This window comes from Gossypium raimondii, chromosome 5, assembly GCF_025698545.1.
Source record: "Gossypium raimondii isolate GPD5lz chromosome 5, ASM2569854v1, whole genome shotgun sequence".
NCBI classification, from domain to species: Eukaryota; Viridiplantae; Streptophyta; class Magnoliopsida; order Malvales; family Malvaceae; genus Gossypium; species Gossypium raimondii.
The window spans coordinates 2,682,555-2,697,628 of record NC_068569.1 but is presented as its reverse complement, the minus strand read 5'-3'; the positions used below and the strand labels follow the sequence as shown (position 1 = coordinate 2,697,628).

General features: G+C 34.3%; 3 protein-coding genes across 5 annotated transcripts; 1 reads left to right on the top strand and 2 right to left on the bottom strand.

Moving 5' to 3' along the window:
* Positions 1-456: 456 nt before the first annotated feature.
* Positions 457-2,734, bottom strand: LOC105768891 (serine/threonine-protein kinase RIPK). Of its 2 annotated transcripts, XM_012589140.2 has the most exons (5): positions 2,040-2,732; positions 1,803-1,938; positions 1,575-1,711; positions 1,370-1,493; positions 457-1,290 (listed from the first exon to the last, which is right to left on the bottom strand). In XM_012589140.2, the coding sequence occupies exons 1-5, from the start codon at positions 2,421-2,423 to the stop codon at positions 716-718; spliced, it is 1,356 nt and encodes a 451-aa protein (XP_012444594.1). In that variant the 5' UTR covers positions 2,424-2,732; the 3' UTR covers positions 457-715. The 2 variants fall into 2 exon arrangements, with proteins under 2 accessions (XP_012444594.1, XP_052486817.1); XM_052630857.1 differs by having other exon boundaries at positions 1,370-1,711; positions 2,040-2,734.
* Positions 2,735-8,549: 5,815 nt separating this feature from the next.
* Positions 8,550-11,930, top strand: LOC105768892 (thiol protease aleurain). Its single transcript, XM_012589141.2, has 8 exons — positions 8,550-8,920; positions 9,054-9,175; positions 9,485-9,600; positions 10,384-10,457; positions 10,561-10,825; positions 11,191-11,322; positions 11,482-11,617; positions 11,695-11,930. Exons 1-8 carry the CDS (start codon positions 8,745-8,747, stop codon positions 11,730-11,732), a joined length of 1,059 nt encoding a protein of 352 aa, XP_012444595.1. The 5' UTR covers positions 8,550-8,744; the 3' UTR covers positions 11,733-11,930.
* A 67-nt stretch (positions 11,931-11,997) lies between these two features.
* Positions 11,998-15,061, bottom strand: LOC105768889 (pentatricopeptide repeat-containing protein At2g06000). 2 transcript variants are annotated; one of them, XM_012589135.2, is made up of 2 exons: positions 12,775-15,061; positions 11,998-12,430 (listed from the first exon to the last, which is right to left on the bottom strand). In XM_012589135.2, the coding sequence occupies exon 1, from the start codon at positions 14,673-14,675 to the stop codon at positions 12,894-12,896; it is 1,782 nt and encodes a 593-aa protein (XP_012444589.1). In that variant the 5' UTR covers positions 14,676-15,061; the 3' UTR covers positions 11,998-12,430; positions 12,775-12,893. The 2 variants fall into 2 exon arrangements, with proteins under 2 accessions (XP_012444589.1, XP_012444592.1); XM_012589138.2 differs by having other exon boundaries at positions 11,998-12,340.
* Positions 15,062-15,074: the final 13 nt, after the last annotated feature.

Genomic DNA, 15,074 nt, shown 5'->3' with positions numbered 1-15,074 from the left:
ATTACCTTAAAAACCGGATATGATTGTATCTCCAGGGGACAATATCTTTGGTTCTTTCTCTTTATTATCAACAATCAATCACGAGCCTGCAACCTAGGCAAATAATTGAATCTGGAATTTCTCACATTTGTCACCCCAAATTTATTCAACAGTCGTAATATTAGTTTATTATTTATTATACATAATTTTAAGATTATTGTGAACATTTGGAGCCCAAGTAGACCATGACTCGGTCTTATCGACAAATATAATTATAGTTTAGAAATAAAACAAGGCTAAATTTCGAATAAAAACTTATTAATTAGTATAAATTAAACTTCCAATTTTGATTTGAGTCGTACATCTTCGATCTATTATTCTGTATAAGATTTGGTCCTTTTCTTTAAAGACCCGGCCTTCTGATACACATTGGTTGGTGAACTGTTCATTTGCTTAATTAACAATTAAACCCAAAAGTTTATTTTGTCCGTAGATATGTGAATCTCTAAATATCTAAGACTTTATATTTAAAATAATGAACCATACCAAAAATAAAATTAAACCAAGCCCCCCGCCCCCCGCACTTTATATTTGAAAGAACGACCTGAGTAAACAACTCTTTAGTCTAAAAGAAAAACTTGCACTTTTAAAATTTGCCACGTTGAGCAATCTCTAATTACTGCCTATTTACTGTGTGATTTTCTTTTTACAGTTTGTAGTAATCTAATCCCTACTCTTATGCTGCTTCCCTGACTTCATAGTGCAAAGGTGAATTCAACCCATTTCTATGATTTCGCTTCAGGGCGTCTCTTTCCGAGTGAATTGCAGACATCCTTGATGATCTGGTTTGGTGCCTGTGGTGGCGGTGATGGTGTTTATGGTTTTCGTGATGATGACATTTCTCTTTCTTCGGTTCACATTCTTTAGTGACGGTGTCCTCGTCTTGTTTTGGCTTGTCACTTTGGGTTGGAACCGTATAAACGAAGGGACCCACAAGGACGTCTTCGTAGTCCTGGAGGGGCTCTAATGTCTTCACTACATCACTCATTTTGGGTCTTTGCTTTGGGCGATGGCTAAGGCATTGGTAAGCCAACGCAGCTGCCTTTCGTGCACCCGTTTCCGAGTATTGGCCTTCGAGTCTAGGATCCATTATTCGGCCGAGTTTCCTGGCATCGTTCAACATGGGCCTTGCCCATTCCACTAAATTTTGTTCTCTAGGACATCGGTTCTTGTCTACGGATCTTCGCCCTGTTAAAAGCTCCAATAGTACCACTCCAAAGCTATATACATCACTCATTGCCGTCAAATGACCTGAAACAACGCCAATCAAATATATCAGCTTTTAGCAAATTAAATCCATTGAAAACGATATTGAATCAAATGCTGTTACCTGTCATGATGTATTCAGGGGCAGCATAGCCTTGAGTCCCCATAACCCTGGTGGAAACATGAGTGTCATCCCCTTCTGGACCATCTTTTGCAAGACCAAAATCAGAAAGTTTGGCATTGTAATCCTGGAACAAGAAAAAAAATTCAAAACGTAACATCATTAAAAATTGAAGAAAATACTGAAAGAAAAAAAGGGCAACACTTACAGAGTCTAACAATATATTCGATGCTTTGAAATCTCGGTATATGACTGGCTTTTCTGCTTCGTGAAGATATGCGAGACCCTTGGCAGCTCCAAGAGCAATTTTCATCCTTGTCGCCCATGGAAGAGAAACTGAATACCCTGCAAACAAGAAGATTGACATTAATTTTGACTCTCTCTTTTTTTTTTTTTCCGTAAAATAGAACGATAAATTTGCAGAGTGAAAACATACTTCTAAATAGCTGATTCTCCAAGCTGCCTCGAGGCATGTATTCATACACCAGTAACCTATGTTCTTCCTCGCAACAATATCCAATCAACTTCACAAGATGTGGATGCCTCAATTCTGCAAGAAAGATCACCTCGGTCTGTTCCAGAAAATAAAAAGAAAACATTTATTAAGAACCAAGCATTACAAACAAATGCCGTCCAAATTAAGGTAAGCAAATATTGGTTTCAAAACACTGACCAGCCATTCCCTATGTCCTTGCAAGCCTTCTAAATCCAGGAGTTTAACAGCCACAGGCTGAGCTTTCAATCCAGGCCTAAGCTTGTCATCAATGAAACCCTTATGAACCGGTCCAAACCCACCTTCACCAAGAAAGTTAGAAGATGAAAAGCTCTGGGTTATCACCTTTAGCTCCCCAAGCGTGAAAACATGAAGATTTGAACCAGCAAGCGAAGTTGACAGATCTTCAGTAAGCATTGTGCTGGGATAACTCAACTCTAACATCGCAAGCCTGTTAAATGAACTTTGTTTTGTAACTTCCTTCTTAGGCTTGGTTTCTGGTTTCACTACACCTTTGGAACAGCTGGGGAAGATGGATCTCCATGTAATTTTCATCACAGTCATTTCCTTTTTTTTTCTTTATGACACTATAATTTTACAAATTCACTTGTTGAGGCTCAGTATATATATATATATATATATGAAGCAAAAGTAGATTAGATGGAAAGCCGACAACTTTCAGGTAATGATTTGATATAAGCAGACAATTAGGTTAGAAAATATTAGAGAAGGGTGAAGAAAAATAGCAATGGTTTGGAAGGACTTTAATAAAGAAGAGAGGGGGAGGCTTTAAATATTGAAAATATTCAAACATCAAATCACCAACTCCTCTGAAAACTCAATATGGAGACAGCGTTACACAACTTTCCAGTTAGCAACACTGCTTTGAAATTTTCCTGGTATCATTCTCGGCTCTATTCTATACAACATATAAATAAATGGAATTCTTCCAAGTTCCGTTAAGAAAATTAATATCATAAATCATACGTGTACACAAAGATATCCTCATACCAATTACAAAGTGGCATCATAATTATTTTTTAATTAATTTAAAATTTAATAATAATAAATCATATTATCATTAATTAAACTAAAATATTTTTGTGATAATGTTAAATTATTATTTTATATTAATTTGATATTTTTTAAATATTTATATATTTCTGAATAAATCCTCCTTTGTTTAAATGATTAACACTATAGAATAAGATTACTTCTAACCTATTCAATTCATTCTGCAAGATTAAGTCTAAAAGGATCTTATAACGGAATCATATAGGTCAGTTTTTTCTAAAATAGCCTATCCAGTTGCAAAGGAGATTAAATTCGTTCTTCAAAATCAAGTTTAAAACACCCTTGAAGTAAAATCAACCATCCAATACCAAACTTCAAAGGCTTTTTCAAATTTAAGATTAAGTCTCTACGACTTTTAAAGTATGTATCATTGATTCAAAGTCTAAAGGACTTTTGAATTCAATCAAATCAAATTTTCAAGTAAACATATCATCAAATTCAATTTCAAGATCAAATTTCGACTACTCTTGAATCAAAATTCTACTAAAAATTAAGTTAAAATGTTGATAATCTCATCACTTCCCTAAATTTGTAAAGATAAAAGAACACTCAAATTAAAGCAGTAAAATTGATTATTATTATTATTATTATTATTATTTACTTTTTTTAAAAAAATTTATCGCACGTGACAAAATTAAAACTATTGATCTCTTACATTTATAATCATACTATTTTTTAAAATTTTGATTAAATCTACCAATCAAGTGAAACTGAATGCACAAGTCCACAAAAGTTGGTTCAAGGAAATGACGCTGCTGCCCCGCCCCCTTGACTTTGTTATTTCATGGCCGAAAAAGAAAAAAAGAAGATTTTTTTTGAGCTTCGGAATGTTCCGATGAAAGCTCAGTTGATGACTCAAGTTTACGGCTGCTTTTGTTACCGATTCATAATTGACTGCAGGTAACAAAATGAAATCAAAACTATGGGTTTTTCGTACTCACCCTTTTCTCCAAGCATATTGTTTCCGGACAGTTTGTACTTATAGACAAATTTAGCAATAAATATATTTGGATAATCACTTAATCTTAAACAAATGAAAAGTTTTTTCAAATTAAATATATATGTGGTGTATAACTCTTATACTCATTTTCTACTCAAGCTATTATACGCTATCTTTTATTTTCTTTTTTTAGAGAAAAACTATTATACGCTCAAAGCTGGCAGTCTAGGCAATTTCTTCAGATTTAAATTATGAATTATTTTTTAAAAATAAATATTTGATATATTGTCAATTTTTTTATTTGGCAATCAATTTTAAAAATTGATACATGTTTTCTTCAAAATATTTTTTGGTGAATTTTTTAAAAAATATTTTTAAAACCTTATAAGGACCGAAATTAAATTTTAATTTTTAAATAATTAAATTAAAATTTTATTATTTTTAGGAGGAGCCTTTTCTAATTTAAATTTTTAAAATTTCTAAAAAACTTAAATAGACAATTTTCCATTTTAGGGATGGTGGGGCTCCTGCCAGGCTTCCTCCTAGATACGCCAATTCTTATAAGACATTTGTCAACTCCTAAACCTGCTTGAAAAGTTTAAAAACTAGACTGACACTAACGGTTTATTTTAATAGATTTCAATAACAATATAATATATAGTGCTACTATCTATATCTTCCTTAAATAATATTCTTTTTATTCAGAATTCGGATAAATAATCTTTTTATATTTTTTATCATGCCGACCTTAATATATACGGATTTAGGGTTGTTTATTTACATACCTGACATGATGGAAATATTTCGTATGCACGACAAATAAGTACTGGCAATTCATCACAACCGCGAAAAATGTGGACTTATCCCCTTCATTTGGATTTAATGGTCCTGATTTTTCCTTGAAGTTGACCTTAGATTTATATAATATAATAATGTGGTTCCAGAAGCTGGTGAGTTCGTCGGGGTCAGCTCATTATCCTTTTACTATCAACATTAGAATCTCCACTAATAAACATAGTATTATAATTAATGGATGAAAATATTAACCTCATCTTTTTATTACATTTATTATTTTATGAAGCAAAAATTTGACCGGAAAAATTTGGCCAGGTCTGGAATCTGGGCCAAGTTGCAATGTCCAAAATAATATATTTAATAATATTATTAAATGGTTGAGGGAAAAGGTAAAAGATGGAGTTCGTATGTCTTAATCCATGAGAAATGATGAAATGGGGGAGGCAACTTTGTCAATGAGGGGGTAGGTGTGTGATTTGAGAGAACAATTCGTCATGTCGTCACGTTAAAAAAGTCAATGGGTAATATTGTCATTTCGTGTAGGAAACTACGACTGCGTTTTGCATGAATATAACTATTTCGGATAGGTAATAAAGTAATATTGAAATTGCATGGTTTTTATGGCTGATTTTTCTTTTTCAAACATTCTTCGCTTGTTCTAAACAACTCTATTTGAAATTCTCGACTTCTTCCTTTGATTTTTAAATAATATTTATTAAAAGAATACTCAACAGTTGACAATTTCCAAAGGAAGAGTAAAAAAAACTGGGAAATTGTGTAGCATCTTGTATTAAAGGAAATGAATTAATAAGGAAGTAATTGGTAGGATGCAATCAAGTTGAGTCTTGCTCGTAGCAAGTTTAAGTTTGTTTCATATTTTATTGTGATTTTTTATATATATAAATGTTTATTTGTTGAATCTCTAGTCAAATATTGTTATAATTTCTAATTAAACTCAAGTAACATATAAATATTACATTTTAATAATAATAATAATTTGTTGATGATTTATATATATAAATGATTAAATATTACATTGTATATAATATTTATTAGGTTTAAACATATCAAAGTATACTTGCTAAACATGTCATGTTTTATAACACATGTTCACGTACTATATTGTGAAATTCTGACATCTTAAACAGCAGGTGGAAATAATTTAATTAGATTGAAAAAGTAAAATGATTAAGCTAGGTCTCGTTTTATCATTTGACAGCTTATGGCTTAGTGGCTGCTTTTGTACTGTAATTAGCTGTAAAATTGCTGTCCTTCTGTGGTTATTTTTAGTTATAATAGTTTACCTTGAATTCAAGAAATCGGGATTAACAAACCATTCAAACTACAACTACTTCACCTTCTTTTTATGGAATTTCACCGAACAATTAAAAAAAAAACCTTTATAGAAATCAAAAATCAAAACTTTTTTATACCCAAAAATTTGACTATTCAAAGTTTCTTGTACAACATCTACTTTTGTCATAGTTTACTCCTAAATTAAATATATTAGGTTTTGCAAGTACTAATGTATTAAATAATTACGTACCATGCAAAGCAAAAGTCTGCAAAACATGACTAAGATGGGTTTTTTTTTTTTTCAGGTAAACTACCAAAGACATTGATGTTAGTTTCTAGAAAAACTAAACTTGGATAAGTGTTGTTTGGGGAGTTTAGAAAAATGGTTGAAATTTGGAAGTGGTATCAAAGGTATGAACTACAAGGAATGAATCGAATGGAGAATAAGGGAGTCAAAGTCAAATTTTTTAACGGCCTTGGGTTTTGTCTTAGTGGATAACTTATTTGGCTTTTGTCTTTAAACGCACGCTTGCATTGCTCCAGTTTCGCAAATTACTAATAGATGGAGGAGGAGCCTTAAATTTCATATTAATTATGTAATAGAATTGATTCTAAAATGCAAGTATTTATATTATCTATCTCTAAATTAGGATTTCTTTTTTATGAACAAAGTTGTAACTTTAAAAGACAATGACACTTCTGAATGTGAAAATGTCTAAATCTTGGACATCTGTTCTCTTTTTCATAATAAACTGAATACCGGACCAATATTTCAATTGGGCCACATCCATTTTAGGGATTTGATAATCCCGCCAGGAAGAAATTGAGGCGCGGCTTATTGGGCTTAGTGGGTAGTTAAGGTTGAATATTTTGGTGATCCAACAATAATTGAAGGCCTGGCAAGAAAACGGAAGACGGAATATTTTAGAATTTTGAACAAAACGATTATGTAATATATAAAAAAATTACAAGACATATGCCTTTTTTTTTTTGAATAAATTTGAATAATTATAATCAATAATTAACTTTAACAACTTAAATAATATTAAAAAAGAGTTCATATACTGCTGATTGAGTCTTAACTTAATTGACAGGGATATTGTTGTCAATGCTGGAGGGCATGGATGCGAGAACGTTGAAACACATTATCCTCTTATTTTTGGTTTGAGGAAGGACTACGAGTAATTCTAAGTATTGTATCAAAATGAATAGATATAATCAAAACTTATAATTAAATTATTTAAAAAAAACCTACGTACTATAAAACTTAAATTTAAAATCTTAAATTCTTCCCCACCACCAACTAGACCTGTCCATGGGTCGGGCGGCTCGGCCCGGCCCGACGGCCCGCCCGAAATATGAGAGGGTTTGGGTAAAAATATAGGCCCGAAATATGGGCTTGGGTAAAATTTTAGGCCCGTTTAAAAAATGGGCCGGCCCTCGGGCAAGATTTTTTTGGCCCGGGCCCGGCCCAAAAAATATTAAATATATATTTTTTTATTTTTAAAATATAATAGTTTTTTATTTTAAGTTTATTTACTTTCATTTCCTTGACTAGTGTTACAAAATAATAATAAAACATCAAGTTTGTTTTATTAATCAAATGTTAGATTTTGTTACAACAATTAATACAATTAATAATTTGATAAATTTACTAATCAAATGTTAGATTTTATTACAACAATTAATACAATTAACAATTAATAATTTTATAATTTTACTAACAATTAGTTTTAATTTTATTAAAAATAATTTTAATTTTAATTAAAAACGGGCCGGGCCGGGCTCGGGCCCAATATTTTTTTCGGACCGGGCCTGGGCAAAATCTCAGGCCCATATTTCGGGCCGGCTCGGGCCCTGGCCTAGTAAACGGGCTGAAAATTTTTTGTGGGCCCGGCCCGGCCCATGGACAGGTCTACTACCAACCAAAGATTCGTTGGTTTATATATTTGTATCAATAGATATTTCTAGTGGGGGGTGCATTTGTATATTGAGAAAGGATCGTATGGAATAGGTGTGTTACGTCATTCTGTATTTTTTTAATTATTTTATAATATTTCAACAAATTTTTTTTTATATAATTGAGATACAATTTTGATAATTTTTTACATTAAACCTTAAATCATGAACTTAACTTTTTAGTTCAAGGTTCAGGGGTCAGGATTCGGGTTTAATGGTTTTTAGTTTGTGTTTATGTTTAAGGTTTGAGATTCAAAGTTCAGATTAAAAAGATTACCAAAATCATGTGTCAATGGCATAAAAAAACATCATTGAAATATCATTAAATAATTGTAAAGGGATATAGAATAGCATGTATACAATCGTATATATTTTGGTTTGATAATATGGATCAGAACAACAGAGATAGATTAATGGATAAATTAAGGAGTGTTTTGTGTTTGGTAGTTGGTACATATAAATTAAGGAGCCTTGATCTGTTTTTCATTCTCTTTGGAATTCAATCTTTTATATTTTCTAAAATTAATTTAAAATATGGTATAATATTCGACGATCTAGTTTTAACTACTTTTGAAAATATCTAAAATATGAATACACAACACAATAATTGTGATCTGTGTTTTTCTTTCCCTTGCTTTTGCTTCGACCATAACTTTCCTAATCATAAAAGACTTTTAATCTGCGGATTTACCCCCGTTGGGATCGACATCCTAATCATTTCGATTCACCTAACTACTACCCATGCCTTCTTAAATTTCTCTCCATAACCTAAACATCCCGAAAACAAAGAAACGTACAGTCAGTGAAAAAGCAACATAATTATGGCTGGCTTAACGTTAATGTCCTCCGTCATCTTTCTGCTATGCTGCCTCGCCTCAGCATCAACCTTCGAGGACACGAACCCCATTCAGATGGTATCCGATGGTCTCGACTCCTCTGTTCTTCGTGTCATCGGTCATACTCGTCGTGCTATCTCCTTTGCTCGTTTTGCTTACAAGTAAACTCCAACATTGCATCATTACACTTATCTTAATTCTTACGTTTGTTCTCCAGAAAAATAGAAGTTAAAGAAGATGGAAGCTGATATTAAATTTTCTTTTCTTTTTCTTTTTTTAATCGTTTTTGGTTAGGCATGGAAAGAGGTACGAGGATGTTGAGGAGATAAAGCTACGGTTTCAGATTTTCAAAGATAATATGGATTTAATCAGATCTGCTAACAAGAAGGGATTGCCTTATTCTCTATCTGTGAATCGTACGTTAAATTTTTTTATTTTTTTAATTTTGTTTTGAAGATTTTTCACTGTATATCTGTGCTCCGCTGACGAATCAAGTTAGTTACCAACTTTGACTTAACTAGGATCTAATTTAGTTCGGTTGATTTCCATGGTTAAAGGCCAACTGTAGGCTTAGAGGTTCACAATAGAAAAATCAACCTGTCTTTAACAGTGAGCGAATGATGTTGATTATTGCACTTGCAGGTGATATGTACAAATAAAATTTGCTTAATCTGCATTCAATTATTAACTCATCTTTCTTTTTCTTATTGATTCAAACGATGCAGAGTTTGCTGATTTAACATGGGATGAGTTTCGAAAACACAGAATTGGAGCTGCTCAAAACTGTTCTGCCACCAGAAAGGGCAATCACCAGCTCACTGATGTCGTCCTTCCTGAATCGGTACTTTCACTTAATATAAAAAGAAACCATTAGATACGAAGATTAAGGTTTTCTAACAATGTTTTCTATATAATTCATTGGACAATAAATCTACCTAATACAATCCAGTAGTCGGTATGATTTCATCATGCAACAAGTTGTAAAAGATAGTATGGTGGAATCTTTTGGTGTGCCAAGACTTGGCTGATATTCTTGTTCTCTAAAGCTGCTAAGCGGTAAACTTAAGATTTTTTTTGCTTTAGCTATGGAGATATATACCTGTTATTGCATTAGCTTTCAAAGAAGGGTTTTCTGTTTTGCATGGATGTTATAGATAGTTTGGGGAAAGCGTGGACATTTCAGGGCACATTTCATGCCAATGAGGAGTTTGGAAATTATGTTTCGATAAATTGCCACAATTTTCAACTGAGAAGGGATTGAAAACCAACAATGGAATTACCTTCATTGAAAGATCTCATCAAAAAGGCGATAATCGAGATTGTTTGGGTAGGACGTTTGGGGAAAGTTCATGGTGTAAGTTGCCAAAAGGAGGGGGAGCCACTAGAAAATAAGAATTAGATACTAATGTTATGCCTTTCATGTACCAAATATTTCAATCCTTTTTCGGCCGAAAACTGTGGCCAATTTATTGAGACAGTCTTCCAGCTCTTCGTTGGTGTGGAATGTGCCAAGGTATAACCTGAAATCTATGAGCCGATATAATCTGCGACAGTCGCCATATGACATAAGAATGCAGGGCTTGATTAATGGTAACTCTTTTGATATATGATATGATATTGACAGAAAGACTGGAGGGAATCAGGCATAGTTAGCCCGGTCAAAAATCAGGGGTCCTGTGGATCTTGCTGGGCATTCAGGTTAGCTTTTGATTATGATTTAGAGAATTTTTTTTTTTTACCGAGCTACTAGATTTAGCTTGTAAAGTAGTAAGTTTTGACCTTATGCATTTGCATATTGCAGTACTACTGGAGCTCTTGAAGCTGCTTACCATCAGGCATTTGGGAAAGGAATCTCTCTTTCGGAGCAGCAGCTTGTGGACTGTGCTGGAGCCTTTAACAACTTTGGGTGCAATGGTGGTTTGCCATCCCAAGCCTTTGAGTATATCAAATACAACGGTGGCCTTGATACGGAGGAGGCATACCCTTATACAGCAAAAGATGGTCAATGCACATTCTCATCCGAAAATGTTGGTGTCCAAGTCATTGACGCTGTCAACATTACCTTGGTAAGTTCATAACTCTTCTGGTTTTCCGCTAAGAATATGATCATGATCCTGAAGCAAAAAATAGATGACCAACTCTTGTTCTTGGCTGAATTTGATTGGATAATCTGTATCGATTTATGTCTAGTTCTAAACCTGTCCAATGTGCAACTTAAAAAAATGTGTTTATCGTTGTTTTTCAGTGTTCTAAATCCTAGCAGTTCCATATACATAGCTGTGATCGACTATTCTAGCTTGCGACCTTAGCTGAATATTGGAATTCAATCAGATCCGTAGTCCGAAACAAATAACTTGGGAGTAACTGTCCTATGTATTGAACTATTATATTTCATCATTTGGAATGTTCAAATCTTTACGATCAAACACAGGGTTCTGAAGATGAATTAAAGCATGCAGTTGCTATGGTTCGACCAGTTAGCGTGGCATTTGAAGTTGTCCCAAGTTTCAATTTTTACAAAAGCGGGGTTTACACCAGTGACAAATGTGGCAACACTTCCTCGGTAAGTTCCTTATGTTTTACCTTTTTTTTGCTCGGAGTTGGAAAAAATTGTATTTTTGGTCAAAACTGCGCCTTTCAATTGGGTTGAATGATGGCCAGTTTATATATGTATATATGATGGATCGACGTTTTCTTACTAGCAATGGTGGTTATTTGGCAGGATGTGAACCACGCTGTTCTTGCAGTTGGATATGGAATTGAAAATGGAGTCCCGTATTGGCTCATTAAGAACTCATGGGGAGCAGAATGGGGTGACAAGGGCTACTTCAAGATGGAAATGGGCAAAAACATGTGTGGTAAGTCTCAACCTCATTGAATCTCTGATTATCATTTAATTCCTTGTTATTCTTCGTAACTCCAATTTCGCTGCCAGGTGTGGCAACATGTGCATCATACCCCGTTGTTGCTTGATCTGAGGGAGAGATCATGAACTGGTTCAAAGTGCTGTGGCTTAACAGCCTACAATAAGGTCCAAGACACGTAAAAGAAGCAAATGTATTGTACACAACAAAGACAATACTGTAAATTTTCTTCAATTAGATGCTTGTTGTGTAATGAATTTGCCAATATTGAAAAATAAATTTATATCCTTGTTATGTTTGTCTTTTATTCAAAGCATAAATTTGGAATACAAGAATATAACTCATGGACCCGTCTGAAACAAAAAAGAACCATGTAAACAGAAATCCCTTTATTGATGATCAGCATGTCCTCAAATACATTTCATTCATTCTTGAAATTTTCTAAAGTTCTGTACACACTAAAATGTGGGGGGCCAAAAAACAGAGTGTATTGAATTGTCCAGAATAAATAAGGAAAAAACATGAATTTGATCCATCTTTTTTCCAGGTTCCTTACTGAAAACACGAAATTGCTTTGTTTTCTCATTTGACATACAGAAGTGAAAGGACAAAGGGCCAACCTCCGTGGTACGTGCCACTCATTTAGCATCATGCCTGTTTTCTATAGCATTATCCAGCATTTGAAGCCAAACAAAAATATTCATTGGAGATGATCTCCTACCAAATTCAGATTTAAGATGTTATTACACCCTCATATAATGTAAAGAGGCAATGGCAGAATACAAGGAAATATGCTTACTTGTTATCCTGCAAACTCATAGAAAAGAAAAATTGTGTTAAGAATAATCGTTGAAGAAAATAAATGCAACTTGACATCACTCTTCTTTATCTATTAAAAATAGCATTTACAAGTTATATAGTTTGGAGCATGATTGAAGAAAGGGATTAGAACTCATATAATGAGTATAAATGTTATTTTTAACCTTATGGTACACTGGAGCAACTGAATCAATCGACTTGCTAGCTAATACAAGTCACTTGGTTGGGAGAAAGAGAAAATCATTCAGTTGTATTATTTATAAGTACATTTTTTAAACAGCATGATCAAAAAGTTTATGACATGAACAAAAGAAAACAAAAAAGAGACTTACTTAATGGAAGGTCATTTGTGGTTCAAGCTGGATATGCTTAATTGGATACTTGACGCATGCTGTAGGGCCTTTTCAACATCTCTGGACCAGACTAAATTCAATGATACGGGGCTTTTCTCTTAAGCAGCAACAGGCACAACTCTGTTTATCCTCAAAGGAATATTGTTATCCAAAGATGATGAACTTGCCGACTTCTTGCCCTGTGATGCTATTGTTGAAACACGGGAGGCTTCATTAGGCATCCCGGCCTTGAAAAGGCAAGATACCAAAGAATGCACGGCGAAATCATCAGGTGTACAACCAACTGATAACATTTTATCGAAAATGCCAATTGCTTCAAGCATTCTTCCTTTCATACAATGCCCGATAATGAGAATAGTATACGTCACTTTATCAGGATAACATTTCTTCTCCTTCATTTCCACTGCTATCAAATTGGCCTCGTCCAAATTCCCAGACTTGCAGAACCCGTCAATCACAGGGTTGAAGATAAACGGTTTCGGAACAATATTTGTACATGTCAACTCCTTCAAAAGTTCACGAGCCTCATGCAGTCTGTTTTCCTTGCATAGAGCATTGATAATAATAGAAAAAGTATAAACATTTGGAGATATATTTCTCACTTTCATTGTATTCCAAAGCTGCAAACTCCGGTTCACATCTCCATTGCGACAGTATCCGTCAATCAAGGAAGTAAAGGTTACAACATCAGCAACGCAACCAAAAGAAACCATCTTCTCATACATGGATTTAGCAGAAAGCATATCTCCAACCTTGCCAAAGCCATCAATCAGAACATTAAAAGTGACGGCACTAGGCACCGTTCCTGAATTAATCATCTCATTAAGAAGAGCAGAAGCCTTCCCCATCTTACCCAACTTACAGTAACCAGATATGACTGATGTATAAGTCACAACATCTGGTGAACAATCATCTCTCAATCGAATTTCATTCAATAACTCGTGACCTCTATCTACCTCATTTGCCCTACATAACCCACCTATAATGGTGTTATAGGTAAGAATATCAGGAAAACAACCAAAAATCCACATATCATTAAAAAACTCAAAAGCCTTGTCCACCTGCCGAGCTTTGCACAGGCCTAGAATTAGAATATTAAATGTCCGATTATCTGGGTTAAAGTTCAATCCTAGATTCTCTTTGTATAAGCTAACTGCCTCTTCTAGTTTATTTTGCTTAATCATCATATGCAACAAATTGTTTAGAGCAAAAATGTCGATCCCAACTTCATCGGACTGAATCTCAGCAAGCAACTTCTTTGCCATTCCAAAGTCACCTGCCCTCGCAAAAGACGAAATCATGAATCCTACCATAGTATCATCAGGCAAATGCCTGTCAATCCTCGCATAATCAAAAACTAATTTAGCCGACTCATGTAGACCCATATTACAAAGTGATCTCATAAGCAAAGTATAAGTCCAAAATGAATGAGTAATATTAAAATTAACTCTACTGAACTCGAAAAACTTCAACCCTAATGCTGGATCGTTTAACCATTTAACAACTTGTAATTCAATTAAAGGTGACAAATGCTTGCTCAAATAACCCAGAGAGCGATCACTCAAAGGTTGGGAATAAAGAAATAGAGTGCAAACAACCTTAACAAACCAAGCCTCGTGCTTTTGAACTACCTTTACATCTTTATAGCCTGGCGGGTGAGATCCTCCGTGAAATTGAATGTGATACTGAGGAACGAAGAGCTTGGAGGCGGGTCGAACCCTTGAGGCACGAGTTGTGAATGAAAAAAGGGTCATATGTAAGCCCACACCATATCTAGGCCTAATTAGATACTCAAAATTCTCTTCTTGGCAATGGCCAAAATTTCTACTGGGAACCCCAGATTCAAAGTTGGGTCCTTGATAGTACTCTCTACCCTTCATGGAGATGGCGAGAAATCCAAATAGGGTACCATAGCAAATCGATTCATAGCTCAAACTAAACGATAAAATATCTTACCAGAAAAAGATCCAAAACCCCAGATAAATCTCAAGCATTAAATAACTTAATTAGATCATCGGATGATGACTGAGCATTGAAACGATTGACATTGACAACCAAAAACTGGAAAAACGAAAGCAATCCGAAATAAGAAAACAAGAAAATGGGAAAAAAGAAAAGATCTTAGAACTGTCAGGTATAATGGGGGGGGGGGGATTTCGATGCTAGATGCGAAGGAACGGCAAAATTAGGGTTTTCAGCGTCGCTTGTGGGAAATGTAGCCTGGCTTTGTTAGAGGTGGCTGGCTCCCACTGCTCCGTCCTAGCGAAACGAGACAATGG